The following is a 26,993-nucleotide window of genomic DNA, read 5'->3' as shown; positions in this document are numbered from 1 at the left end:
GGAGGAAACATGAATTGTGAAAAACTACGGGGACATGCAAGCTGTGCATGGTCAAGTCACATAGAATCAGCTCATTTATTAAGTACAGCAAGTTGAGGCATTTGCACAGGAAATTAACATCTTCTGAACACATAATACAGGGTGGAATAATATGCATAAAAGTACCAGGAATATACTCCTATGCAAGTGTCTTTAGTGTTCTTCTTTCAGTGAAATGAGCTCTATACAGAGCCAGATACAGTGTACAGTCTACATTTCGCATTAGTCACAACTTATATAGCATTGCTTTCATTGTTCCACTGTCAGAGTTACAAGTCCTGGACTAAAGTGGAAGTGCCTCCATTTTTAATATCAGGAATGGGTGCAGTTGTGTAAACAGGGCAGTCATTCGTTCTGCGTGGAATGTTTGCTACGTACACAGTAGCTCCTCTTCAATCCCAATTACGTTGACCTTTCTGAAGCCCATCACACCCATTTCTACAGACTCCCTCTTTTATACATATGCTATGGGAAGAGTCTCCAGCTGTCCTGAAAAAAAAATCATCATCCACCGGGGAAAACAAGTGCAGAGGAGAAGAGGGGTAGCAGGACATGTGGCTCTACCTCAGCAGGTAATAAGGGCTTAGATACTGATTGCCAGAGGAAGACCTCTAGAAAGGCTCTGGTAGGATGGGGCTTATAGTAACCAAGAATTGGGAAGAACGGGCCAGGGGCGGGCAAAACAGTGCAGAAACGAGCTCAGGTGTAACGTGGCATCTCGCACTGTTCACAACGGTTGAGGGCAGGGTGGTTAAGGAAGGTGCAGCTTTCACAGTCCCACTGGGCGCCCTCAAAGTCCTCATCTCTCTGAGGCCCTGGCACCGGCTTGGGGCCCTGCTCCCCGTCTGACAGGAAGACAGGAAAGAGCAGCACATGACAAACAATTTACCATATTCATGTGACAAAGACCCAGAAACCTAGGACTGCAATTAAACTCATCCATTCATTGAACTAATTATTTAAACTCCAATTTGATAGACATGAGCATTCACTAATCAATATTGTTTTCATGCAAAGACAGGCCAAGTTTTGTAGGTTTTGTAGGCTCAGTTTTCAAACTAAATGTCCCAAATCAATAATGTGATGTGTGAATAATGTGTCAAATAATTAAACAGAGTATGAGATCAAGAATTTTAAAGACTCTTAGACTGAATCTCAAATTAGTATTTTGGCAAGAATCCTGCTCATTAGATTGTTTTTAAATCCTCTCATTGTGTGAAACCTTACATTTACATGTTAAAATTTTCCTCAACCAATGCTCACCTTTCTTTCCAGGTTTGGGTGGCGCAATGGGACCAGGCTGAATGTGGTCATAAAAGTTGCTCATTGCTTTTGGATCAAATTTCCCTATAGAGAAAAGCACAAAGGAGATGTTGAATTTGTTTAAGGGTTACAATCTTAAATCAGTTTCCAGCAATGCTATGGTTCTCTTCAGATCAGCACTAAAGTAACAGCTTTCTGATTACTGAAAAAGCAGAACTCAAGGCCAAATGGGGCTGAACGTAGATTAAGGTTTTCAGCAATAGCGACATGATAAAATGTTGTTTTTACACACACACACGGGCAGTCATATAGGTGCACATCCATTCCTGACTCATAACGTGAATGGTGAATGTATGAAGTAGCTGTACAACTTACTCAAGTTGTAAACTCATAGTCATTGACCTGCTAATAATTAAGCCTCACTTTCAAAATACAATGATTACACCCAATCAATTCCAATGGAACCCAAAGCATCCATGCAGACCTTGTATTTCAATGTTGCACTTCATGGCCTTCACTACTGCAATTCAGGAACTATTATCACTAACATCATTTTGCCAGAAAAGTGCATCTATTTACTTGAACAAAGACATCACTTTAAATTGACTGCTGCTTGACATATTTCTCTGCTGAGTGTTTACTCAAGCGTTGCAAAATGTTTTCCAAATCAGATTAACAGCAAAATTGTCAACATACAGATTATATTGTCTGCTTAGAGTAGGTAACAACAACATGATTGTGGCACTCAGATGGAAAACAATTTCTATAATCAAAAGTTTGCCAACTCAATAATCTGACACTAAGAGGGAAGCAAACACCACAACTACAATTTGTATAACTTTTTAAAAGCTTCCAACAGCAGTGTTTAATTTAACTATTATTTACAATCAATGGAGATATAAAAAGGCCAGTTACAAACAAAACTTTAATACTAGTCAGGATATAAACAAGAATGCAGACAATGTAAGGATACTAACATCTAACTAAATATTGTCACAATAACAATAACAAAATTCAAGTAAAGTAAAAAAGGTCTGCATACAAAGGCACTGAGCAGTGTTACACAGGCCAGTCAGCGATTGCATGATTACCAAAAGGGGTCTAAAATGAAAAAGAAAGACACCCCAGTGTCTGCAAGAAACCATGATTCAGGATTTATTTCCTAGGAAGACCACAGTCCTAATGGCCAATCACTGGGCTACGACAAAAATGGATCACAATATTAAAACTGCTGCCGTCAGTGGTTTCATCTTCAAACATCACCAAGTCTGGTAACTAGATAAAGCACCGGCCACACCGTGGGAACGGCAACACTGTTAGCAATTGATGATTGAAATGATTGACATAACTGTACATGGACATAAAATATGGCCTGGGTCATATCATGGAACAGCCAGTCATTTAAGAACACTGCTGAATCTGTATGCAATGCGAGTCCCATCCATCACTGTGGACCCAACTCTGTCTGCTTCTCGGTTTGTCCGTTTCGAGATCAATGCTTTCAAATAAATCGGAGAGACACACTTCAAAGGTTTGTGTAGGAATGCGCATTTAAGTGTGCACATGTGGCGGTGCGTGTACCTCTAGACTGTAGCAGATCTATCTCCTTCAGGGTGCAGTCGATATCAATCTGAAGCTTTCTGTTCATACCCCGCAATCGGGTCATCTCCTCCGGCTGCAGTCAGTACAAACACACAACCCAGTTAGATTAGAAAACAGACACTTAATTACTGCCCATCACTCACTTCAGTTCCTACTATCTGTAAACTGTTTAGAACATTCCTTTGTATGCACAATCATGTGAGCTACCTTTAGGTTACTTATGCATTACAAAATTATACCTGCTACTGAGGTTAACTGTAATGCTTGTTTGCCTTTTAAAAAGTAATCAAATCTCAACCCTAATTCAAACGCTGAATCTCAGTTACATTGTACCTGTAAAAACCTACTGGGTGTTCAAGAGCTGAAAATATTTGGACTTGTGAGCTTGTGAATTCATTAAATTCTCTAGTCTGTTGAAATTTTGACAGCACTGCCAGAATGTGAAAAGGTATAAAAAGACTTGTGGTGACACAGAAAATGTGCAAAGCGCATCAAATGAAGAAGAACTGTCAAATTCGTGCTGGTGCTGATGAGAAACTGTGGAATGACTTTACTGCTGCGGCTGTGTGCTTTATTGGTCCTTACTCTAGGTATGAGACTGGTTGAATTGACTCGTCGGAAGCGTCTTTGAAGGGCATCATATTCCATGTTGTTGACGTCGGCCTTAAGCTGCTCTAGTTTCTGCTTTTCCAACAGAAGCTCCTTCATCAGACGCTCCATCCTGGCCCGCTGGTGGAGCAGAAGAGCTGGGGGGAAAAAACATCATCCTAATTGTGACTACTTTAGTTTTACAGAGTAACACTATTTGACAACACTGACATAGTACTGGGAAAAACTAAAAGCTTTAAACACAAAAACAAATTATGTCAAGCAGCAGCAATTTTTTTTTTAATTTTAATTAGTGTTTGAAAATGTAAATGTCTGGGTTTTGGTTCATATTAGCTGGTATTATTACTATTATTGATTTGTGAATGCATAAAAGCAACAGAAAATTGACAAATAGCAACAAATAACACCCAGATAGAATAATACTGTCATGTAGTGGTTTTTAGTAAAGGCCTTAACCAGAAGAAACACAATTATGATTCCAGTGACTTCTTACAAACATACGTAGAAAGTCAAATATTCCAAAATGAAGAGAGCTTTTCTGAGGTTAAATGCTGATCATAGGCTTAATTTCAGTTAGCATTATCTAAACCAGGTGTGTCAAACTAAAACCAGTTCCTTGCTGGTTTTTTCCACTCTCCCTTCCCCAGAGCCTGCTGATTACTTTGATCAGGTGTGTTCAGTCAATCAGAAGCTGGATGAGCCAACTGACACACCTATTCAAGGTTTCAAGGTAATTGGCAGGAAGAGCTGGAAAACCAGCAGGGACACGGGCCCTCGAGGACCGCAGTTTGAGTCCCTGCCCTAAAGTATGGACTCCTGGAAACCACTCATATCAGAGTCACACATATGCAAATTAATCAACAGAAGAACAAGAATCCCTCACCTTGTGTGTAAGCATAGTCATCAGAGCCTGAGCTTGAACGTCGGGGCATTTGCTGAAACTGACTGGCAACGTTTCCTGGTAAAGCGGAAATGGGCAGAATGGGTGGAGGGGCAGCATTATGTTCACCTTGGTCTACTATGTTAAGAAGAGACTCCATGGGAGGTGAGCTGGGAGGTCGTTGGGTCTGGCCTCCAGGGGACACGTTCGAACACATTTTAAGGGGGTAGGCTGACTGGCCTGGTTGAGGAGAGGAGGCAGGCCTTGGTCTTGAGGGGCCTTGATGCTGCAGAAACATGCCAGGGTGAAAGGCTACCGGCCCAGGTCCTGGAGGCCCAGTCAACGTGGTGCCCCTTGAAGGGGAGCTAGGCGAGGGGCTAGTGGCCATGTAAAGGGTTCCTTGTGGGTGGGCGGTGTGAACAGGTGAATTGCTGCGTGGCCGTGGTCCTTCCAAAGTAATCTCTATCTGGTTCTTAAGAGAGCTTTTGGAATGGTAGGGCCTGTAAACAGCTGGCTGTTGCTGAGGTTGCTGCTGCTGGTGGTGGTAGGGCATGCTGGGTAGGTTTGCGGCGCCAATAGGAAGAAATACATACGGCTGATGCTGGGGTTGCGGCTGGGGCTGTGAGTGGACCTGATGCTGTGGCGAGCTGTATGGTGAGCCAAATGTAGAAGGACTGTAGGAAGATTGGTGCTGTGGATAGACAGGTGTCGCTGAAGAGGACCAAGGAGCTGGCTGTGGGCTTTGGGACGGTGATGGTCGAATATACAGGCCAGTATTGGTGTTGCTAGCAAAGTGCCCAGGGGGGATTTGTAGAGCCTGTGAGACATTGGGTATATTTTGAGGAACGGTGACTGTTATAGGGTTCATAGTATAACGAGGTGAGTATGTAGGGGACATGCCCTGCATTGTAGGTGGAGGGGTGGGAGTGCTAGCTGAGCGGCCCTGGTCATTCATGAAGAAAGGATTGAAACCCGGAGATGGTGCCATGTTAGCAGGGGCTGACAAGGGCTCAGGGTAGCTGGGCCGCTGTGGATCAATGTGACTGTCACTGGTACTGTGCACTAGAGCGCGCCCTGCCCCAACTGCTCCTCCCTTAGTCTTGCCAGCTTCTGCGGCCAAGTAGCTCACGTTGACGGGTAGCATGTGGTTTCGGCTCAGTCGTCCCTCATCTGGACTGTGATGGAATTCTCCATACAGGTATCTATTACTCTCCTGAGCCAGTAGATGGCAGCAAACATCCAGGTTGTTGTTGTTCTGAAATAAACAGCAGAGACAACCATCAGGTAACTGTATGTACTTTAAGTTATAGTATTATAGATATTTAAAATATACTCCCACATACTTAACTGATCCGCACAATGTCGAAACAGCCGTTTGGTACATTTAGATGAATAAGTGTGAGTTAATACCTTCAGAAGGCACTGTGACACCACCGCCTCAGGGATCTCCGGGAAACGCTGCTTGAGGTCCTGCAGCATGTGGTAGTCGAGCTGAGGGCCTCCCTGCGCCATCCTCAGCCAGCACGGAGAGTCAACGAGCCCAGAGACGCAGTTGTTCAAACGCTCGATGTCGTCTCATCCCCTGAAGATGCGGAGATCACAGACAACACGAAAGTCACACGCCTAATGTCAGGAGAATGTTGAATGCGAGGTGTCCTGCTGCCTGTCACGCGTCCTATGCGTAAATAGTGACTGCAGCGAAAATTTCAAAGAAACGCGTGATGCTTGTCAACTTGGGGTTGACACAAAAATAAATACCAAGGAAATGAAATTGACACAAATCACTTATTTGACAGACGTTCATTCATATTAAACACAAGGTGCTTGCAATGTGTCAGTCTGTTGATGTTTGTTGACTATACTGTTGCACCGAGCAACGACGACGTACCGTTGGTAGCTAGCAGGCTAGAAGTCTGCATCAATTAGCTTCCGTACATCACTCGGACAAACAAACACACCGGTGTACTGCGGGGCTACGACGGGAAACGACATTAGCATTGCTGAGAATCTGCCCGATGCGCCCTGCACCCAAATCAGCAACACAATCCCCTAAACGAGGCACATCTTTAAAGAAGATTAGCACAACTCGCCAACTGCCTGCCAGCTAACTGCGCTAATGCTAACCGTTGCTTGGTGTTGTCGGCCGGTCAGCTGTCACTAGCCTGGGTGTTGATAGATTAGCTAGCTAGCCCTGCTAAAACATTAGCCTCTAAGGACCAGTTAAACGTACCACATGTTAAGAGTTTCCCTCATGGCTCATGCCACATCCGAGGCCAGGTATATTTCTGAAACGGCGTGCCGACGTTTGCCAACTGTTTTGTTTTGTTCGAATAACTTGTAGTTTCGCATTCCAGCGTCAGGCCGCTGCCGCTGAACTGCATACAAACTGTATCTCGCGATGCTGTCAGATTCTCGCGGACCAGGAAGTAGTTGAAGTGGATCAGCAGATGCGTGTGGGTGGCGGCGGTGCCTCTCAACTTGAACTGCAACGCAGCTCCAATCAGTTTCTGTTCATTTTCAGTCAACGATGAAACATTTTACGAAAAAGAGCTTATGGCCAATAGATCATTATACTTATTCACACAACTGTTAAATTTATTCGGGCAATATGATGTGCTTATACATGCTAATTCGTTTCTTGACCTTTTAAAATTATATCACCGAAGGTCTGACCCTACAATCGGCCAGTTATCGCACATATTCTTTGCTTCCTCTGATAAAATAAATGATAATGATCAATAAGTTGATTTTAAAGTTGTGGTTAATGCTCAGTGCCCACTTTCAGTAACTCCGCTAGTAAATCTTTCATCCTTATCGTTTCTCAGTGGAACCCTTCATCATATATAAAATAAATGAGTACACTGATGAGTCACTGTAAAACTACTTTAGCTGTCAGTTGGTTGTTGCACTATGACACTGTTAGGCCATGTTTCCAGCTGCTGCACTAGAGGGCAGTGAGATGCTTATAAATTTTGCACAAGTGCACTTCATTGTCGGCCACGAGAGCGTAATTACTGTTGTGGATGAAATTGCATCTACTGTGAGTTGAACCATGGCTAAAACTCACTCTGGTGGATTTAAAAAGTCCAAGTCCACTTTGTAATGTAGCTTCTGGCTATAAAACCAAGTAAAAGCAGCATGGTGCTTCCTTCTCTGTCATCAGACAGCACCTGTTTTGTGGTGGCTTTTTCCCTTTATAACAGCTGAGCATTCAGCCATCACAGCTGGGAAATAATGAAATTACTCACTAATCAAGTATCAAACCTCACTCAGAGCCGAATCTCAGCCCCATTTGTTAAGGAAGAATACATTATATTGCGTTTAATAAAAGTGTTGCCCAGTAGTTGCAGGCTGAAAACCTATTGCTGACAGTCCAGCGTTGTGAGATCAAATGTAATGATAATGGTGATTTGTTTTGCTTATAGCAATTTGCAGTACTATACGTATATATTAGTTTTTAAAAAGGTGTTTTCATGGTATTGTATCTGCTAAAATAAAATTGCTCTGTGAAGTTGTGGACAGGTGGCACTGGTGTCCATCTACAGTTCAGTTGGTGGGGGTGCCATAACAAAAATGTTCACAGGGTGCCAGGGCTGAGCTGAGCAGCTGAGTCTAATACCCAGTCTGACTCAGGCTAGCTGTCATTACAGTGCTGATCAGTTGCCACAGCTGTGGTGCTATTTAAAGCAGTCCCCTTGTTGTCTCTGGTGCCCTGCGGGACTTAGATCAGAGAAACACGAAGCCCCTTCGCCCTGACAGTTCACATTAGAAAACCCCACTCAGTTCACGCCTTAATGTGACCAGGAAGTCAAAGAATACAGGGTAAAAAAGCAACAACAAAATCTTTCTGTTGTGTTTGTTATAATGGTCAGATACTTTATGTCCAGTCTAGATACATTTTATACCAACAATCCACTGTATGTCTTTTCATAAGTATATGTATGAAGAATAAAGTGGACAAAAGAAACTATTGCAGAGTTACAAGAACATTCGTTGGTTACGTGTGAAGAGCTGCATTACAATCACAGTCTTTTTTTGGAAATGTCTTTCACACATTTCCCAGTGTACAGTACAGAGCAGATTAGCTGAATCCAGATTGTACTTTTGTGCTTTGTGCCCTCGACAAACGTCTGTTGCATACATTCTATCCACAGCGGGTGAACGGCTAACTCTCCTTCGTCCCACTCAGACTACACAAGCTGGAAAACAGCGTTAGAGTTAACGAGAGCAGCTCCAACCGCCACTAGGATCTAGGTTAGGCGGGAAAAACAAAGGCCAAGTGAGCGTCCAGCTTAACTGATAAGTCAAGAATTCCTGCCTGTAAATGGCCAACAAGCTAAGAGTGATGACGTCTGTCTGAATTCAGGCTCTAGTGCTTCACAGCAGACGAGACCAAGAAAACACAGGTTGTCTGGGATCAGATCATTTAGGTCATCACTGGTAAAAATGCATTTAAAGCAATATTCATAAGCTCTTTAACTACAGTGAGACAGCAGCAAACAAACAGTCTTTATGCATCAACGCTAACATAAAACTCCTTGGGGACAGCATGACAATACATGACAACATTGGTGCAGATAACAGCAGAATAGCGCTCAGTTGTGATGATGATGGCTGGCAAACGTCAGCTTTGTCGGTAGAACATGAATAGTCAGTCCTTATAACTGCATTAAACCAAACGCTTAGCGAACGTTTGTATGATCTACATCTTCTTGGCTAAATGATAAAAATAATGGTCAAGTGATCCGGATGAGGCGGCGTGAGTGAGTGGTGCGCGTGCGCGTGCGCACCAGCCAACAGCTGAACCTGCGGCAGGCGCGAGCGGAATGCAGCATCCGGTAGAAAGTCACGGTACTTTTATGGAAACGGCCCCTGAAGTCACACAGCCAGCAGCCAGTGGAGGAGAAGCACCGGGTGGTCGCATCGCGGGTTGGAAACGCGTTCTGTCGAGACGGGATTCTATTAAATGATCAGAAACAGGAGGGAGCCTTCACGCTAGAGAGGTAAACTGTGTGAGTGTGTGTGTTCATTAGTTGACACGGTCAGTGCTGATCTGCTACAGTTTGTCATCTTTTTCTGAGCCACAGTCATATAATCACATCATTGTCTACCTTTGATCTGGTATAAACGTTCAGTATTGAGCATGATGTGCCTGGATATCTTTTACTTATCAATGGACAAAGGAACAACCAATGGCAGCATTACATCGTTGTAAAGTCTTCAGCAGATGTTCAGTGTTGACTGTGATAGCGGTCGGCTACTCGATCCAAACACTCCCTCATTCATACAGTTGTCTAATTGTCTGTTTCTTAGTGTGGCCATTTTGTCGAGGGTCTGTGAGGCGACATATGGGCTCCGTCCAACTGCCTATCACTCATCAGAAATAGCCATGATCACATGTCCCAGACCCACAAGTGTGTTATAAATAGAGGCCAGCAAGCTTCTTTCCTAACATACTGGGAACTTCATTGTGAAAAAGCCTGTTGGTAACATACAGGACAAGATAAATGAATGGCTTAATGTTGCACAGGTGGACAGACTCTAAATATCAGCAAATGTAAATGTAGGTCAGTAAATACTCTCAAATATAATTAGAAATTACAAAGCTTATATTTATTTCACTGACATTCAAAACGCTGAAAAGAACAATTATTGGATCTGCTGGGTTGGATTGAATGTGACGGAACAGGTGTACCTAATAAAGTGGCTAGTGAATATAATGTGAAGGATTGGATATAAAGTAATAAACAAAGTAGATGCCACACTTGTTTTGCACAGTGATGCGATGTGAGCGCTCCTCATTTCTTTTACAGGCGACATTAACCAAAGCCTGTTTGTCAACTTGTCATCGTGGTGCGAACATGACAGAGGTGGCGCAGGTTGCGGCTCCGGTCGGCCACAGCTTGGACGACGAGCAGGAGCGCGACGTCACGCTCGGGGGGGGTTACGAAGAGGTGGACGAGGGCGACTCCGCCGAGGAGGAAACTGAGGAGACGCCGAACAGGGACGACGACGCAAGCAGTGTGGACCGCGAGGAAAAGGGCAACAAAGGCGTTGTGAATGGCTCGGCCACAGCCACAGAAAATGAGGAAAACCAGAATATGTCCGATTTGGCATTTAAAAAAGAGGTAAGTCAGAAAGTGAAGCTACAGCTTTTTGCCACTTGCGCTGCTGTCCTCCTAACTCTCCGCTAATTGGTGACACGCAGAAGCTCCTCCGGTCCAGAAAGCCCGTGGCCAGAACCTACGTCCCCAAACAGAACCGAGAGAAGGGGGACGTGACCAGCAAGTTTGAGAGCATGCAGAAGGCCAGGGAGGAGCGGAGCCGGCAGAGGAACAAGGAGGAGCAGCAGAAGAGGAAAGAGCAGTACATCAAGGAGAGGGAGTGGAACCGCAGGAAGCAGGAGGTCAAAGACAGATAAGCCCACTAACCTGCGACTGTGAGCCGCATGGCATGACGAGGCATGACCAGGTTCTGAGTGAGAGTCCACACTGTAACACCAACCTTCCCTCAATTAACCCGATACGCAGTTTTGTTTTATATTTTTAAATAATTTTTAACAATAATTTGCCTTTTTTAAATTCTACTGATGCACGAAGCACTGAAGGACGTGTCCACGTTACAAACAAACACTGCACATCCACTCAAGTAACAGGTGAACACATCCCTGAGAGGCCTGAAACAACCGTCCTAGTAATTAACTTCAAATTAAAAAAAGTGTGAGTTTGTGTGCAATTTCTCCATCGTCTCTAGGAGACTATACACATGAATGATATCCTCGCACACTGTGGAACCAACTGTAGAAGCTGCTTTTGGAATAATTAAGGGATCAGGAATGCAATGTTTAAGGCAGCTTTTCCTCAAGCTCCACTGTAGTGAAATAAATGCAGTGATACGGCGTTATGTAAGTGGATTATCAGGGATACGCAGGCACAACAACCTCCTTCTATTCACCTGGGCCACAGCTTGCCAGGCTTGGACGTCCATGCTCATCCCCAGTCTGTGCAACAACATCACGGGCCAATCACAGGAGCGCCTGCGCGTCACATGACCTGGCTATTAGCAGGGATTAGGCCCATGTTCTTGCTGGGACCAGCATGGCTCCTGAGTGGCAAAGGAGATGATCCCAGCTAAACGGTAACCTCACTGCTACTGTCCCTCTGATCCACCACAGATAAAGGAACTACTCGCTTCCAGTGATGAGGAGGAGGAGTTGAAGCCAGGAAAGGTAGAGAAATCCTACGTCCCCAAAATCACAGGTAAGAAAACCCCCTCAAAGGAAGATTTACGCAATGTATTAATATTTAGCGAGAGACATGAGGGAAAGGAGGAGGCTAAATCTTGTGTCATTACGTATCAGGTAGTGTGAAGGGGAAGTTTGCAGAAATGGAGAAACAAAGGCAGGAGGAAGAAAGGAAGAGGATGGAGGAGGAGAGGAGGAAGAGGGAAGCCCAGGACAAGATGGAAAAAGCCAAAATAAAGAAGGAACTGGCTCAGAAGGCGGCAGAGGTGAGTGCACTGACATGGAGGAGGGAGGGCGGGTCTGTGTGGCTCAGCGCCGGCTTTCTCTAGAGCATGACGGACCTGTAGCTGGAGTGATTCAGGTAATCCTCAGCTGCCTCTCGGATGAGTTATTTTAAGTGGCATTTCAGATACAGACAGTTGGCGCGGACTGTGTCTGACACCAGTGGTAGGTTTGTTGACGCGACCAGTGTCTGACCTGATGACAAATAAGTCATTATTACTTCATTTCCTTCTACTGTGTGTGCTGGAAAATAATATGTAAAGACAGCTTAATGCCTAATCTAGCTTCAAGAAGATAAAGGGCTTCTTGGGAGTGTTTATGTAAGGATTCTTGTTCCAGATAAGCATTTAAAGACAATCAGCTGCTACCGTATTACACTAATTCTCCTGGAGGACAAGTTTAATGAGTCTGAGTTACAGTATTACTTTATTCTGCCTTTTAAATTTAAATATGTCTATATGATGCCAGCAAGAATGACTCATTAGGGGATTTGATTAGCAACACTTGAACTGAAAATTAAAGACATTGTAGTATTACATTTTTACACTTGGGTTACATAATACAGTTTCCTAGAAAATATAGTCAAATGATGAATGAACGGTACAGTATACAGTAGGTACAGCCTTTACATCCTGTTAGTCTCTTAATGTAATGTAGCCTTTCTATGAACAAACACTGTTTTCCTATAGATCTTGTCTTAGTCACTACACTACTTCACAATTAAAAGGGTCCTGTTTAACTAACTGTGAGGAAACACTGACTTGGTGATCTAGAAACAGCTGGAACAGAGCTGCCAAGAGTGGACAAAAAATGACTGGCAACTGTTTTACACACCTCCCCGCGACTAAATTAGCTCTAGACCTCCTCTCTGTGACCGAATTAGACTTGGCTATCTTAGACTGACACCCATCCTCTGACCTACTGCAAATGGTGGTATTAGGCCAGTACAAGTGCCTGCCGCTCAGTCACACTCCTATTTGTGGTTTAGGTGAGTAATGCTGTCTGGCCTGCATTTAATTGTCTCTCTATGACTTAATAAACTATCTAAGAGCTGACCTCAACATATGATCTGTATTTTGTCATCCACCTTAAATACTTTATTTTGTACCTTTTAGGAAGGAGACGATACCATTCTAGTGCGTGTAGTCCCAGCGAAGGCGTCACGAGCTCCGGGCAGAATCAAGGTGAACTTCGAAGACATGGAGAAAAACCGAGAGGAGGAAATCAAAAAGAAGGCAGAGGAGGAGAAAAAGAGACGATACGACGAAAACAGACTCTCCTTCAGAGAAGCCAAGCGACGCTCAGTTGTTCAACAGGTAGCACGATGGACAGCTGCATGACAGATAAACCCGATAGCGGATGGCTTCTGCCAAACTCTCATTTTGCCTTCAGGATGAGGAGGAGACGCCCTCTGAGAAGGCGGCTGTGACCCCTGGAAAGCTGAAGCTGACGTTCGAGGAGCTGGAGAAGGAACGACAGGAGCAGAGGAAGAAGCAGGCGGAGGAGGAAGCCAAACGTCGCCTGCAGGAGGAGAAGAAAGCTTTTGAGGAGGCCCGGCTGGAAATGGTGAACACCGTTTAGTTGTAGCCCATCAGTGTTCACGCAACTGCAGTACTTCACGACGACCTAACTCTCGGGATCCTTATTGATCAGGGAGAAGATGAGGAGGACCGTCCGTCGTCTCAGCAAGACAGGGAGGAGGTGCGACCCGGAAAACTGAGACTGAGCTTTGAAGAGCTGGAGAGGCAGCGAGTTGAAGAGGAGCGCAAGAAGGCGGAGGAGGAGACCCGGAGGCGGATGGAGGAGGAGAGGAGAGCGTTTGCTGAAGCCAGGAAGAGCATGGTCAGTACTTTTCACACCCAGATACAGGCTGATGGCTGCTTTCCTAAAACTCACCCTGTTTGTCTGACTCAGCTTGTAGATGAAGATGACGAGGTGCTGATGGCCTTGTTGAACCTAGAGGGCAACAAGCCTGGGAAGATATGTGCCAGCTTTGAGGAGCTGGAGCGCCAGAGACGGGAGGAGGAGCAGAAGAAGGCTGAAGAAGAGGCCAAGAGGCGACTGGAGGAGGAGAAGAAGCTCTTTGCTGAGGCCCGCAAGAGCATGGTGAGCATACGTGACATACGTTGCTCTGTTAAAACGATGTCAAAATAAATAGGTCATCTTTGAAAATCCGTGTGGTCTTTACTTAACGGATGTCTGTCTTTGTTTGTGGTTGTGTCACATAGGGTCTAGATGATGAAGAAGGGATGGTGAAAAGTGAGTCTCAGGAAGCGCTGCACCCTAGAAAACTAGAGATCAACTTTGAAGAGCTACTAAAAGAGAAGGAGGAAGCCGAGAGGAGACGTAAGGCTGAGGAGCGTAAAAAGAAACTGGAGCAGGAGAAGCAGGAATTCGAACAACTGAGACAAGAGATGGGTGAGGTGAGTCTGAAAGATAGGAAAAAAGATACAAATGTCCATGAGAATGTTGTGTTAATGAAGAAAGATGTCTCTCAACCTTTATATCAAAGCTGTCATTAAATCAACTTCTGTGTCATAGGACGAAGTAAATGAAAGCTCAGATATCGTGAGCACAGAGTATGAAGAACTGACTAAGCTCAAGAGGACGGGCTCCATCCAGGCCAAGAACCTGAAGTCCAAGTTTGAGAAGATCAAGCAGCTGACAGATGAGGAAATTCAGAAGAAGATTGACATGGAGAGAGCACGGAGGAAAGCCATTGATGATGAAATTAAAGAGAGGGAAGCAGAGAGGGTCCAGGAGGTAATGCTTGCTTTATGACCAGTCGCACTAGGATGTTCTTGGTGTCATGTATAGTAATATAATCGGTGTGTGTTTCTCAGGATGATGAGGAGGAAGGAGGAACAACTCCAGGGAGAGCCGAGGAGTCACCGTTCAAACAGAAGGTGGACATGCGAGCTCGATTCGAACAAATGGCCAAAGCCAGAGAAGAGGAGGAGAGGAGGAGGATAGAGGAGCAGAAGCTGCAGAGAATGCAGTTTGAGCAGCAAGAGATCGATGCCGCTCTCCAAAAGGTACATCCACGAAATTCATGACAGTGACCATTTATGATCTGTTTAGTCGCTTTAACTACAAATTATTTCCTTCTGTCTGCAGAAGAAGGAGGATGACGGTGATGAGGAGAGCAGCATCATCAATGGCTCCGCAGCCTACGAAGATGAGGAGGATCACGCCAGGTCGGGCGCTCCCTGGTTCAAAAAGCCCCTTAAAAACCAGTCAGTGGTGGACTCTGAGCCAGTTCGGTTCACCGTTAAGATCACCGGGGAGCCGAAACCCGAGGTGACCTGGTGGTTCGAGGGAGAGATGCTCCAGGACTGTGAGGATTACCAGTATATAGAGCGAGGAGAGACGTACTGCCTCTACTTGCCAGAGACCTTCCCAGAGGATGAGGGCGAGTACATGTGCAAGGCTGTGAACAGCAGAGGCACAGCAGCAAGTACCTGCATTCTCACCATAGAAAGTAAGATCACCTTGGTGTGACTGCATGACTGCATGAAACCTGGATTCAGACTCTCTCAGTGGAAGCGGATCGCATGCTCCTCTTCTTTCTTCCTCGTGAGCTCGGGCTGAATGGATTGTGTAAATAACTCTCTTTTTTTGTTTTGTCTTTGCAGCTTATGACTAGCGATGCCCTTCCAGGTTCTGGAAACTTTCCTTGTTATCTCTCACTTCTTTTGTAAAAACATTTGTCCCTCGTCGTCTGGTGACAGCAACAAGCAGCAGGCGGAAGAAAACGGCAGTATGCTTGTCATTCCTAAGGGAGGGATACACAACAAATAGAAAACCATTGATGTTGTTTACTACTGCTCTATTGTAAAGCCACACTCTCCGTTAGAGTGGCGTGATACTTGTGCCAAAATCTGACGAGATTCTTGTCAAAACTGCCCTCACTGCAAGGCCCTGACAATATTTACTTTACCAGCAACTTTATAGTATTGTAATGTAAATATGCTCTGGACCTGAAAGATGTGATGCTTGAGACTTTGAAATGTGAAAAGAAGGTACTCTTTAATCAACGTTATACAAGAATATGGTTAAAACATCCCACATACTGTACTTTCTTAGATGTAATACTGATCAGCAGCTCAGCCTTAGTTTTCTCTATTGTTTCTCAAATGGTGTGATACTTGCCTGGTATATATGGAGGAGCAACACATTAAACAGCAGTGTGCACATGCTACATTGATACACTATTGTAACCACATCCACATCTTGCAGGAGCAAACTCTTTAACCCTATTTTCATCTTTCAGTCCATATCAAGTTATCTTTTAATTGTAGCATCTTAACATTTTTAATATTTTCCCATTTTCAGTTTGACTCCAATATAACATTCTTGATGATAAATTAGTTTTACTGGACAGTTTTATGGTTTAAAAGTAAACGCTTTGACTAGCCTGACTATTTGTCATTTGTTATAAATCAGTATGTTTTAATAAAATGAACACAAATCACACCATTGTTGTGTTGTATTCAGTTCCTACTGTACAAATAATGATAGACCTAACTTTAACAACACTGAAACTAGAATATTGGGAAGGAAGACCTTCTAATGACTTTGGTCTCATTGAAACGAAAGTGGAAAATGGCAGAATTGTTGGGACCAGGAGAGAGCATGAAGTAAAGTTGTTTTTACCAGGTTATGGACAGGGCACAGTAACTTGAGCAGTACACTACATACTGTATGTTGGTGAAACATGTCAATGGGATGCGCAGAGAGAAACATTGGAAGAAAATGCTGCAATGGTCTCTAGTAGGAATAATAACGGCGCACACTGTGCCTAACTGTGGGGTTGTGTTTTTAAAGCTTAAAGGCATTTCGGCTTATTTTTTACTATATTAAACGTGTGATAATGACCAAGCACACGGACAAGTTCAGCTCCATAACTGTGTTAACTAAAGACGAGGAGGAGAAGGAGATTAAGGCCAGGGAGGTGGCAGACTCAAATGCACAAAACGTCAAAGTGATCGAGAAACAGTTGGAGAAGAGGAGTCTGGGAACGAGACAATGTGACTGCTTTTATGCTGCGGGGACAGTATCTGGACACACAGGCTAAGTGTGTTCAAATGGTGGCCTGGGGAACACCAAAAACATACTTTGGAAAAAGAAATTCCTTTCTTAGTTATGCAAAGAAAGCAGTCGGAAAAGATTGCTATAATGGCTATAATGATTAGTTTTACATTGGTGCCTTTATTTTGAAAGGATTTTGAGAAGGTGCGGGGAATTGCTAAACTGTAAAATAGTCTTATTTATTAGAAGTCATTAACCAGCCAGAGCTATACAAATGACTAATAAAGCTAAAACATTGAATCAGTGGTTTTATTTTGAAAGGATATAAAGGAAGCATGTGCAGGTAATTGCTAAGCAGTAAAATAGTCTTATTAACTAGTCATAATAAAGTAGTTGAAAACAGAAATATTGCTATTGTTAGCTAAAAATCTGTATTGGTGCCTTTATTTTGAAATGATCTGGAGCAGACGTGTGTCCTTAATACATAAACTTTAAAATATTTTATTTAACTACTCATAATTGCCTATTCAAAAGCAAGGAAGAAAGCCTTTATTGGTCATCATTATGTAATGTAACAACAATATTAGTCTTCTGCATTTAACCCACCCCCTGGGTGCAAAGTGTATTGCTCAAGGAGCCAATATAGAAAAAATGCTATTAAAGATGAAGCAATACAAAGAAAAGTATGGGTTTAACATAAAATTGATTTATTGAAGCATGTGCTCGATGTTTCTACATTGGAGAAGTCTCATCTTGACTGGCTTCTGCTCAGAGCAACTTGGCCACAGTGAGTTGAAGAGTTTCCAAACCCAGCAGCACAGAGGAAGATTCAGTCACTTCCTCTATGTGTTTGGGATCCTGAGGCTCCTCTTCATCTTGACTGGAGGCTGGAGGGAGCAAAGAGGTGCAAGTTGCAAGAGGACGCATCATGAACAGATGTAATGTTAACATGCGTCTCTACATTGTCAGTTTAAGCTCATGAAGACTTTATGTCACTACAACTACTTAGGTAAATTAGTGCTCAGGCGATGACTTACTGCACCGAGCCTCCTGCAACACAGGTCTTTCCAGGTCCTATGGTCATTATCTGGTCTCTGTTGTCAAGGAAACCCTGGATAATAAAGCTTTCCAGTCTCCACAGCTGTACCTAAACCAAAATGAAAAATTTTGCTTCAGTAGAACATGGAGTAAAGAGCAGAATATGAAGAAGCTAATTTGAAGATAATTTCATTCTTACTACAAGTGATGGTTCAGCGGTGGTTCCTGCAGTTGGGTCGTCTGGTGGATTTCACCTTTTGCTTGGGTCTGGGTTACTCGGACTGAAGCATCTTGTTCTGGTTCAGCATCTCTAGTAAAGTGAAAGCATAAAAATATTTCTCTGCAGCTAATGCAGTCAGCAAAGACAACCCTTTGTTGTTGGAGCCTTAGATGTGAGTGTTAACCTCTGTCAAAGTACAGTTATCACTGTTATTGAACATGGTTGTATGTCCTTTATTTATCTCTGCTTAGCATCCAGATTAACATATTTAAAGCACTGTGTTACTGTGTGCACCTCTTGAGCCTCTGCACAAAACACATAACTTTTGTATCATAATGAAATAGTGACAACACTAAAACCTTCCTGTCAGGTGACCCATACATCACAATTAAAGGTTGAACAAACGTACACTGTAAGGCAGAGAGTACCTACACACGTGGTCCAGTCGTTAGCCGGTCATTCTTGGCCCTACAGAGTGAGCATTGGAGTCTGTGGGAGGAATTCTGGAACTCTCTGCGCTTTGAGGCAACTGAAGACTAAAAGTATACATCTGAGGGCTTAACTAGACACATTATTAGAATGACAAAAATATGTTCATCGAGTAAAACTGTGGCTGTAGTGACAAGGTAAATAGAAAATTTCTGGCTCAAAAAAACATGCCCACACTCTAGCTGTGACATCACGCACTCTAGCTCACGCAATACACACTAATGAAAAGGCTGAAAAATTCCTCAAAAACCACCCTATCCTTAAACTGCTTTAACTCAGAAACTATTAAATATATTATATAAAGCTGAACAATGTATTAATAGTTGAAGAATGTTTTGTAGTCTAAATAGTCTCTGAAGCTTAAAGTATGCGGAAGTACAAAGCCGAAAGTAGAGAAAGCTGAAGAGGATTTGAAAAGTTGTTTTCATTCATTTCAATGGGAAAAAAAGTTGAAAAAAAGCTTAATAATGACAAAAGTATAGAAGATATGAATGTGAAACATAATAGCACACTTCTTAAAACTTCCTTTATTACAGGATTCAAAGGGAGGTAGGAGGATTAATTGGGTAGGAATAGAAACAGGGATGGCATTTGGAGCAGAATGAGCTCCAATATATACTGTGAGAAATAGGCATTTCACGGTCAAGCCTAGAGGGTGGCGGTGATGCGACCGCAAACTGCCAATGAAGAAGAAGAAACCCCTTGTATTATTGTGTTTTGTCTGCTTCCATAATGTGTTTAATGCGCATGCGTTGACCATGCAGCGACGTAGACCTGCTCCAGGGAGGGTTTTCGTTGGAGAGAATAGGCCGCCATATTTGTTTACCTCATCCACCGTCACCATCGTCAGTTTGAGAGTAGCGCGGCTGGCGTTGCCATGGAAACGAGCTAAGTTGAACGCTACGTCTGAAAAAGACGAACACGTTTTACAGATGTCTCCCTAATAGCAACATCTGGAACACAGGGACATCCACGGTTCCCCAGGCTGGATCAGAACTCTGCAGCGCAGGGCGTCCGCCCCGTTCTGGTTCGCGGCTGGGTTTCGTAGAGTCACGGTCAGAACGGAACAGCTTCGTGCTGAATATCTTCTCACCGCTGTAACAGGAAACGTCTCGATGGCCGTTTCTGTTGAGGATGTTTCCTCGTCCCTTGTACGGGAATACCTGAGCCGAAAGGTGAGTTGTTCAGGTTAATGTTCGACGTTGAACGGGTTCGGTATATTTTGTTTACTTCACCCTGTAAGGGTTAATTTCGCAGTGTCTCGCTAGCTTCGTTAGCCGCTAACCAGCAATGCTAAAGAAGAGGTGAGTTGCAGAAAAGGTTTAATGTGTTGCACCAAAACATGCGACTCCCCAGAGATTCAACTATTAAACCTGCAGACAGAGCTATCAGGAGTGACACCCGTAAATTACCAAGTCATTCTTGGTAATTTATTCTTGGCCCGTTACAGGGACTTAAGAGGACGATTGCCTGTATGGATGAAGAGCATCCACGCACAGAGGCAAGTATCAACAACAGGTCACAGCTGAGGCAGATTCTCAACATGGAGAGCCTCTATAGACGGAATAAGGTAAAGCCTCGAGGGGAAAGGTTGACAATTGTATGAGTGAACAATAACACAAGTCAAAGCTGAGATCCTTGTCTTCACAGACTCAGAACTGCCCCATGAAAACACTGCTGGAGATTATTGTAAAGTATCACACTGAAGACTTTAAGGGTGACAAGATCAATGACAGTGATTGTAATTACGCTCATGAGCCTTTCAACTCAACTGCTACTTCTCCTGCACTGAGATCAACATTAGTGAGTGACACAAAGACAAAGAACAGCACGATGGCTTACGTTAATTACACACACAGCATATTAAGGTATTACACAAGCAGTGGATTTGATAAATGTTTTGTTAAGTATTTCATCAAATGATTTTTTTATGTATTTGGTTCATACCTTTTTTTACAGTTCAGAAAAAGAAGAAACCTGTACTCTTCAACCTACCGCATTTTATACAGAGACTGATAAGCTGTCAAGTCAAAATCAACCTGGCTATTATGAAGGACACACAGGACAAGCACAGATTTCTTTCATTCGGGACAATGAAAAAAAGACTGAGAACAAGGAGAGCACCCAAAGGAGTAAAACTAATCAAGTTAGACGTGGCATGATGGCTGGGCCAATAGCTAATACACCTCAGGTACTAACGTTTGATGCCAAAAATCTTTAATTATATTCAATATGCCCTTTACTGATATTTTACACTTTTAGGAACCAAACAAAAAACGACACAGTCGAAGGTTAGAAGAACCCCTGAAGCTGCTCAGAAAAGAAGAAACCACACAGTCTTGGGATGGACCGCTGGCAACTGGCTTCCATCATAAAAGCTTAAAAAGCAGCCTAAATGAAATCGGCTCGGACAGAGTTAGACAGGGGACATGGAGTGGACCAGAGAGGATGCAAGCTGAAAACTTTGAAAAAGTGGGACCAAGTACAGCAAAGTAAATCTCTTTAACATATTAATCTCTTCCTAACAAGTGGAATGGACAACTACTGTTCCAATACAGAAAATGTTCTTCACAGTTTTGCGATTGCATACATTGTGTCTGTTTTGGGTTTTTTTTAGAGTAAAGACCTGCCTCCATGTGGCTGAAGTTAATATGTCTGAAATGGTTTTAGGTGAGTGAACTATATTGATGACATTAAAAGCAGAAATTGCTTATTTCACTTCACTTTGATAAAGCTGATGATGTAATTTATTTTCAGATGACATTGATGATGATGATGATCAGCAAGATCTCCACTCAGCATCCTTCCAGAGAACCATTGCAGATTACAGATGTGCAGGCCAGCCAATGGACCAACACACCGCAGCGGTTAGTAATGTACAGGAACATTTTCTTAGGACTGAGAGACACAGTTTTTTTAGTTGCCCTTTTTTGCCTTTTCTTTTTTGTTTCTTCTCTCTAGGAATTGAAAACACTTCTCCTTGGTTCAAGCCTAACTTGTTTCAATGTTGAGTGGAGGAGTCAGGGTTTCACATTTTCAGAAACACATGACCTGAGATATGGAATTGTGCAAAAAAAGGTTCATTAATATAGCAAATTTATTTTTATTTGTTGAATTTTACTTTATTGTTAATAATACAACAGTCCTATTTGTTTCCTGTGTATTTAAGGGTGGTCCATGTGGAGTTCTGGCATCTGTTCAAGCATTTGTTTTAAAGAGACTGCTCTTTGAGAACTCCGAAAGCAGCAACACAGGCCTTCAGTAGGTTCCTCTCCAGTGCCCCTTTTAATATTAACCTTTCTGTGCCCTGTTGTCAACACTTGGATGATTTTTACAGCCATTAACTCACATCAAGGAGTGCGTTTTTGATAATATTAACAGTACTATTACCCCAGGCAACCTGTCTTTTACTCAAGTACTACTTTGTTCTCAGGAGATTAAGTCCTTCAAACACTACCAGAAGAAAGTGTCTTGCTTTAGCTGCAGCTGAAATTCTGTGGAGAGCTGGAGAGGAAAAACGGGCTACAGTTGCAATGTAAGATCACTTTTTGAATCAGTTTAATTCTACCTATATCTTTTTGAAGCTAGGCTCAGTTCAAACTGGGCTAGTAACATCTGTGTCCATGCCTTTCACTGTCACATATTCATATCAGAAAAACTTGGTAGGACTTTTGTTTCTGGTGGAGGTGAATAATATAAACTCTGAATTGTGTGTATGTTTTCACATTTACATTATTGAACCAGAAATTCAGGAAGAAATCATTTCATCCCAGCAGGACACCACAAATCTGAAGGACTACTTGAAAAGGTAATAAGGCTCTGCATAAGCTGTTAAAATGTATATTAATATTTTTAATGTTCTATCAATACTGTTGATTAATCTAAATCTAAATCTAAAAGTCATCATTTTTGGCGCTATAGTGTTTGAGCAGGCTTGAATTGCTTCTTGTGGAGCTTTTATGAACACCGTATTGTTTTAGATAACATGTTTCACTGTGGATAGCATCAAGGATCTGCAGCTGCTTCTTGAGCAGCATGTTGAGCAGGTGAGAGACTCTACCAGCTTTTTTTTGTTGATTTACCACAGAATCAATAAGACCTTTTTTTTTCGCCCACAGTTTGAGACTGAAGCCTTTGGTTGTTTACTGCTCACAATATCTGCTGTCCTTTCTCGATCGATTAAAAGGTATGTGCCTCTTTGGAACACCATCACCAAGCAACATATAAAATTGCTACAGGCTCATACATACTCATACAGTGTATGAAACAACACCCATAAATGGGCCTCTGGTTATTTCTTCCACAGAGTTAGAGAGGATATGGATGTGCCCACCACCTCACTCATAGGAGCCCATGGTTACTGCACTCAGGTTAGACATCATTCAAACAATTAGAAGCTCCAGATGCTGTTTGCCAAAAAATCACAAACCGAGTACCTACAATAATACATTTTCATCATTTGCTTTGGATAAAATAGAGAGATTCTCTAGGTCATAGTTTCTATATGTAGAAACCTGCTGCTCTCAGTGAAACACTACAGATGATGCCGGTGCCGAACTACGTGCTGTTGTTACTGTAGTTTGTTCGGGTACTTAAGTTGTATTTTTGTCTTAATATTTACCAGGAGCTGGTCAACCTGTTGCTCTGTGGTAGGGCAGTTTCTAATGTTTTTGACAATGACATGGAATTAGACTCAGGCAACGGTAACATGACTCTACTCAAGGGAATTAAGAGCCACTGTGACATTGGCCTGCTGTCCTTGTTTGAACATTATAACATCTGTAAGGTGAGTGGCAATGCATGCTGATTTTCTGCTCACTTTGAGGTGGTTTAGACTATTTAAATCATCAGAAATAAATAAACAAATTCACTCTCTCTTTTCTATTTAAGGTAGGGGATTATCTGAAGACTCCCCGTTTTCCTATCTGGGTGGTTTGCAGTGAAAGCCACTTCAGCGTGCTGTTTGGCCTGCAGAGGGAGCTGTTGACCAGTCAGGAGGAGGACCTGGAGTTTGACCTATACTACTATGATGGACTGGCCAACCAGCAGGAGGAGATCCGCCTTACTGTCTGTATGTAGCAACACATGTCACACATGTTTGACTGCTGTGTTCCCAATAGCTTTCACCCCAGCAGAAAAACTTTTAGAAAAGTCTAAATCAGTCTGTGGGTTCTGTGAGTGTTGTACTGTTTTCCTAGGATCCATTTTGCTTTTGTACTTTTGTGCATATTCCTAAAGTGAAATGTTATTTGTTTGTGTTTGTAGCTGTTGGCAAATCAACCATTAACTGTGAGAATGGCGAATCCGATCTCATCCCTCCACTGGAACTCTGTATCCGAACAAGGTAAGCCATGAACATACACAGTGATGCAGATCTAAACCACTATAACATGTCTGCAGCAGTGTTTCCCGAACCCAGTCCTCACGCACCACAGGTCTGCTTTTTCTCCAACTATCCCTGCCCTACCTACCGCTGATAACCTGGAGGTGCGATTAGTCAAGGGCAGTAATAGTTAAAAACCAAGCCGGTCTGTGGTAGTTGATGACTGGGTTTGAGAACCTGCTGTGCAGCTTTTATGTTGACGGTCTGTTGCCAGTCTAGTTTTTTTTCTGCTTTTCTTTTCAGGTGGAAAGATGCACTAGTTAATTGGAATGACACAGAGCCCATTCTCTAACCGAACTCACTGTTTGATGCAGTTCTCCTTCTAGTACTGTATGTGTACCTTTGAGCATTGTGTTAACGCTTTTTGCCATTTAGTTAAGACACATTAGCCAGGATCTCATATTGGTAATGTACAGCGCAACAGTATAGGAGTAGCTGAATTCTTAAGCATTATGCATATGAAAAGAAATGTGAAATGTAAATGGCTGAAATTTATAGTACTGCCTACAGTGGCCTTTCATCATTCTTTAGTGAGCTGTTGATGACATAGAAAAAAAAATGCAATATTTCAGGTGATTTATTATTTTCATATCATGTCTTAACATCCCATGACCCTTACGAGGACAAAGCAGTAGAAGGTCAGTGAATGATTGTCTTATATATTTCATATGCTACGTATTTTAACTTTTTGTATTTTAATCTTGGTTTACAGTTTGCTTTGGAACTGACAAAAGTCAAATGGCCTTTTATTACAGCATGACATTTTGAAATGAATGTGTTATATACTTTTTATCTATTATTATTGTTATTATTATGATGAACATCATCAACTGATGGAGATAATTTGATTTGTTTTTATCTTATTCATAAATCTTGTGGCTATTATTATTTCTTACTGTTACATTCATGAAATTTCTACTTTTAACAGCCTTTTATTTGCAAAGAATAATAAACTATCTCAATATTTCTCAGCATTTGTTGTGCCTCTCTCCATCACTTCATGATGGCTACAACACACTACTACACAATATGTAAAATGCCAGATATATAAAGGTAAAATTCACTAAAAATAAATTAGTTTCCTAGTGTGATGTGTGTGATGTTTTGTTTCATTTGTTAAATTACCATTTACGTAATTCTTCCACATTGTTCCAGATAAAGAAAATCAACTCGTGGCTAATTGTGAATTAACGCTCAGCTACGTCACATGTCCGGGTGAAGCTGACAGATGCCTTCCAGTTAATCAGTGCCTTTAGTTTTAACCACAGCAGCCGTGCAGAGGGGGCGGCACAGAGACCCGTGCCAACACCTCCAGCACATGGGCTCGAAAGCACTGCAGAGCCACATCAAGTCTCAGCAGCTCACTTCCCTGAACACTGTCTTTAAAGTGTCGAGGTCAACGGATCAATAGATCATCTTGGCAACATCACACGATGAAACAATGGGAGCTGATTTTTTTAATAAAACCAGTCAAAACCGCTCATATCCATATGATTCCTATTTTGACAGTGCTGATGCCCATTCATTTATCTTCAACTGTCGATTTCCTAATGATGCCAGATTGTCAGAATGTATACTTTTGGTGACTCATCCAGGGTTTCATGAACTTTACAAACGACAAGAAAGACCCATGAATTAACTATGAGACACAGAGTCCTTTACAATAATTCTACATCCATCAAGGCCACTGTCGCTAAAAATAGGCCAGTTTTCTTGAATGAAGCCTTGAAGGTCTACGAAATTGGATTACAGTGTTTACTTTCACCAGGGGAGTTTGATACACGTCAAACGGAACCATGTTACGATGTTATATGCTAATCATAATCTTGTCTGAATATTTAAGTAAATGCCAAGGGGCTAATCAAATGAAATTACCAATGCTATGTATGGTTTTAAAGCTGATCTATTGGCTTGCTGAGCTGATATCGATTCAGAACCTGAATCGGCTCCAATTAACAGATTTGGGTAATAGATTACAGCATTAGGAGGAAGTTTCTAATGCTGTCTCTTCACCACGACAGGTGAAAGTGTGGTTGAAGCACTGAGGTGTTTGGTCTCCTTGCAGCTGAGCCTTTGGTGCAGCAGGAAGGAGGTGGCCCAGCTTCAGTCTTTATTTACTATTTACCGCAGCAGCATTTCTCAGAGGTACCGAACAAGGGATTTGGTGCTTGTGTGTAATTGTGTTAGAACCCTCCCACATGCTGTCCCCAGTGCATGTTCTGTCTCCTCTCCTAATCTGCGCTGTTTGTCTCCAGATAAGTGATATCCTCCTCAGATTAGGATCTGGTGTCTCTGCCCGACCCACCCGAAGGTAAAGGGATCCCCAGTGCATCCCCATGCGACACAGCTGTATTTTTAGCTGCCTAATCCTTTTATAGCCCGGGAAGAAAACAATGCTTCTGTGTCCTAATTGTCGCAGGTAATCATGAGGCAGGAGGCCAGCGTCCATTCAGCTGTGTCATTAAAAATGCTTTAAGTTAGTTTCAGTTTTCATCTGGCTTTGATGTTTAGTCGTGGAGCATAAATCTTCAAGGTGGGCTGTTCTCCTTCTGAGGAAGCTGTGATTTGTGACGCAGAGGCATTTTATGGCCCTTCCACCAGAAGACTGTCTTATATCCAGGTTAAGACGCCTCTAGGATTGAGATCTGCACACCAAGTGAAAACACATCCTTTCAATGCAATTTTTAGCAGACAATTTTTTGAACTGGTGGCTTCTGTGGATGATGTTTTTATTGCTCTCACAACAAACCTAACGGAACGATTCAGGATTCAGTGCAACAGGCCGTTCCTGCTGAGCCTGTAGAGACTCGCTGGCGTGAGAACTGAGCTGTTGTAATCTTTGGCTTAGCGTATGTTTTCCTCAGAACCCAGACTATCAGCATCCCTACGCGTGTGTGTTGGGGGGCTCAATATT

General features: G+C 42.8%; 3 protein-coding genes and 1 long non-coding RNA gene across 8 annotated transcripts; 2 read left to right on the top strand and 2 right to left on the bottom strand.

The window, feature by feature from the left end:
- Positions 1–46: 46 nt before the first annotated feature.
- On the bottom strand, positions 47–6,810 carry tab3 (TGF-beta activated kinase 1 (MAP3K7) binding protein 3). 2 transcript variants are annotated; one of them, XM_029148846.3, is made up of 7 exons: positions 6,624–6,810; positions 5,804–5,975; positions 4,397–5,648; positions 3,490–3,650; positions 2,884–2,977; positions 1,303–1,386; positions 47–884 (listed from the first exon to the last, which is right to left on the bottom strand). In XM_029148846.3, exons 2-7 carry the CDS (start codon positions 5,903–5,905, stop codon positions 739–741), a joined length of 1,839 nt encoding a protein of 612 aa, XP_029004679.1. In that variant the 5' UTR covers positions 5,906–5,975; positions 6,624–6,810; the 3' UTR covers positions 47–738. The 2 variants fall into 2 exon arrangements, with proteins under 2 accessions (XP_029004679.1, XP_040926215.1); XM_041070281.2 differs by lacking the exon at positions 6,624–6,810 and adding an exon at positions 6,282–6,608.
- Positions 6,811–9,236: 2,426 nt separating this feature from the next.
- nexn (nexilin (F actin binding protein)) lies at positions 9,237–16,394 on the top strand. Of its 2 annotated transcripts, XM_029148823.3 has the most exons (14): positions 9,237–9,396; positions 10,207–10,521; positions 10,602–10,799; positions 11,568–11,652; positions 11,754–11,902; positions 13,034–13,234; positions 13,311–13,484; positions 13,572–13,760; positions 13,833–14,024; positions 14,147–14,341; positions 14,460–14,681; positions 14,762–14,953; positions 15,036–15,399; positions 15,554–16,394. In XM_029148823.3, the coding sequence occupies exons 2-14, from the start codon at positions 10,255–10,257 to the stop codon at positions 15,562–15,564; spliced, it is 2,439 nt and encodes an 812-aa protein (XP_029004656.1). In that variant the 5' UTR covers positions 9,237–9,396; positions 10,207–10,254; the 3' UTR covers positions 15,565–16,394. The 2 variants fall into 2 exon arrangements, with proteins under 2 accessions (XP_029004656.1, XP_029004655.1); XM_029148822.3 differs by lacking the exon at positions 15,554–16,394 and having other exon boundaries at positions 15,036–15,434.
- Positions 16,395–17,641: 1,247 nt separating this feature from the next.
- On the bottom strand, positions 17,642–19,659 carry LOC121202184 (uncharacterized). Of its 2 annotated transcripts, XR_008694534.1 has the most exons (4): positions 19,523–19,659; positions 18,187–18,675; positions 17,987–18,096; positions 17,642–17,836 (listed from the first exon to the last, which is right to left on the bottom strand). It is a non-coding gene; the product is annotated as an uncharacterized LOC121202184 (long non-coding RNA). The 2 variants fall into 2 exon arrangements; XR_008694533.1 differs by having other exon boundaries at positions 17,987–18,675.
- On the top strand, positions 19,545–25,170 carry mindy4 (MINDY lysine 48 deubiquitinase 4). Of its 2 annotated transcripts, none has more exons than XM_055508320.1 (18): positions 19,545–19,871; positions 20,147–20,197; positions 20,347–20,564; positions 20,656–20,887; positions 20,959–21,188; positions 21,314–21,366; positions 21,454–21,563; positions 21,658–21,774; positions 21,866–21,957; positions 22,130–22,231; positions 22,441–22,504; positions 22,677–22,742; positions 22,815–22,882; positions 23,003–23,066; positions 23,321–23,482; positions 23,587–23,767; positions 23,962–24,040; positions 24,323–25,170. In XM_055508320.1, the coding sequence occupies exons 1-18, from the start codon at positions 19,812–19,814 to the stop codon at positions 24,369–24,371; spliced, it is 1,998 nt and encodes a 665-aa protein (XP_055364295.1). In that variant the 5' UTR covers positions 19,545–19,811; the 3' UTR covers positions 24,372–25,170. The 2 variants fall into 2 exon arrangements, with proteins under 2 accessions (XP_055364295.1, XP_029004664.1); XM_029148831.3 differs by having other exon boundaries at positions 19,547–19,871; positions 20,147–20,266.
- Positions 25,171–26,993: the final 1,823 nt, after the last annotated feature.

Source organism: Betta splendens, chromosome 4 (assembly GCF_900634795.4).
Source record: "Betta splendens chromosome 4, fBetSpl5.4, whole genome shotgun sequence".
NCBI lineage: Eukaryota > Metazoa > Chordata > Actinopteri > Anabantiformes > Osphronemidae > Betta > Betta splendens.
The sequence above is the reverse complement of the archived record's forward strand: the minus strand, read 5'-3'. Positions and strand labels throughout refer to the sequence as shown.

Excerpts from the sequence above, each read along its gene's own strand:
- tab3 (XM_029148846.3), bottom strand. The coding sequence starts at position 5,905 with ATGGCGCAGGGAGGCCCTCAGCTCGACTACCACATGCTGCAGGACCTC. Across the intron at positions 3,651-4,396 it reads TGACTATGCTTACACACAAG|CTCTTCTGCTCCACCAGCGG; the intron begins GTGAGGGATTCT and ends TTTTCCCCCCAG. Across the intron at positions 2,978-3,489 it reads CAACCAGTCTCATACCTAGA|CCGGAGGAGATGACCCGATT; the intron begins GTAAGGACCAAT and ends TACTGACTGCAG.
- nexn (XM_029148822.3), top strand. The coding sequence starts at position 10,255 with ATGACAGAGGTGGCGCAGGTTGCGGCTCCGGTCGGCCACAGCTTGGAC. Across the intron at positions 14,025-14,146 it reads CTGAGGCCCGCAAGAGCATG|GGTCTAGATGATGAAGAAGG; the intron begins GTGAGCATACGT and ends TGTGTCACATAG. Across the intron at positions 14,342-14,459 it reads TGAGACAAGAGATGGGTGAG|GACGAAGTAAATGAAAGCTC; the intron begins GTGAGTCTGAAA and ends TCTGTGTCATAG.
- mindy4 (XM_029148831.3), top strand. The coding sequence starts at position 19,812 with ATGGCCGTTTCTGTTGAGGATGTTTCCTCGTCCCTTGTACGGGAATAC. Across the intron at positions 20,565-20,655 it reads TACACACACAGCATATTAAG|TTCAGAAAAAGAAGAAACCT; the intron begins GTATTACACAAG and ends CTTTTTTTACAG. Across the intron at positions 21,958-22,129 it reads AGCAGCAACACAGGCCTTCA|GAGATTAAGTCCTTCAAACA; the intron begins GTAGGTTCCTCT and ends CTTTGTTCTCAG.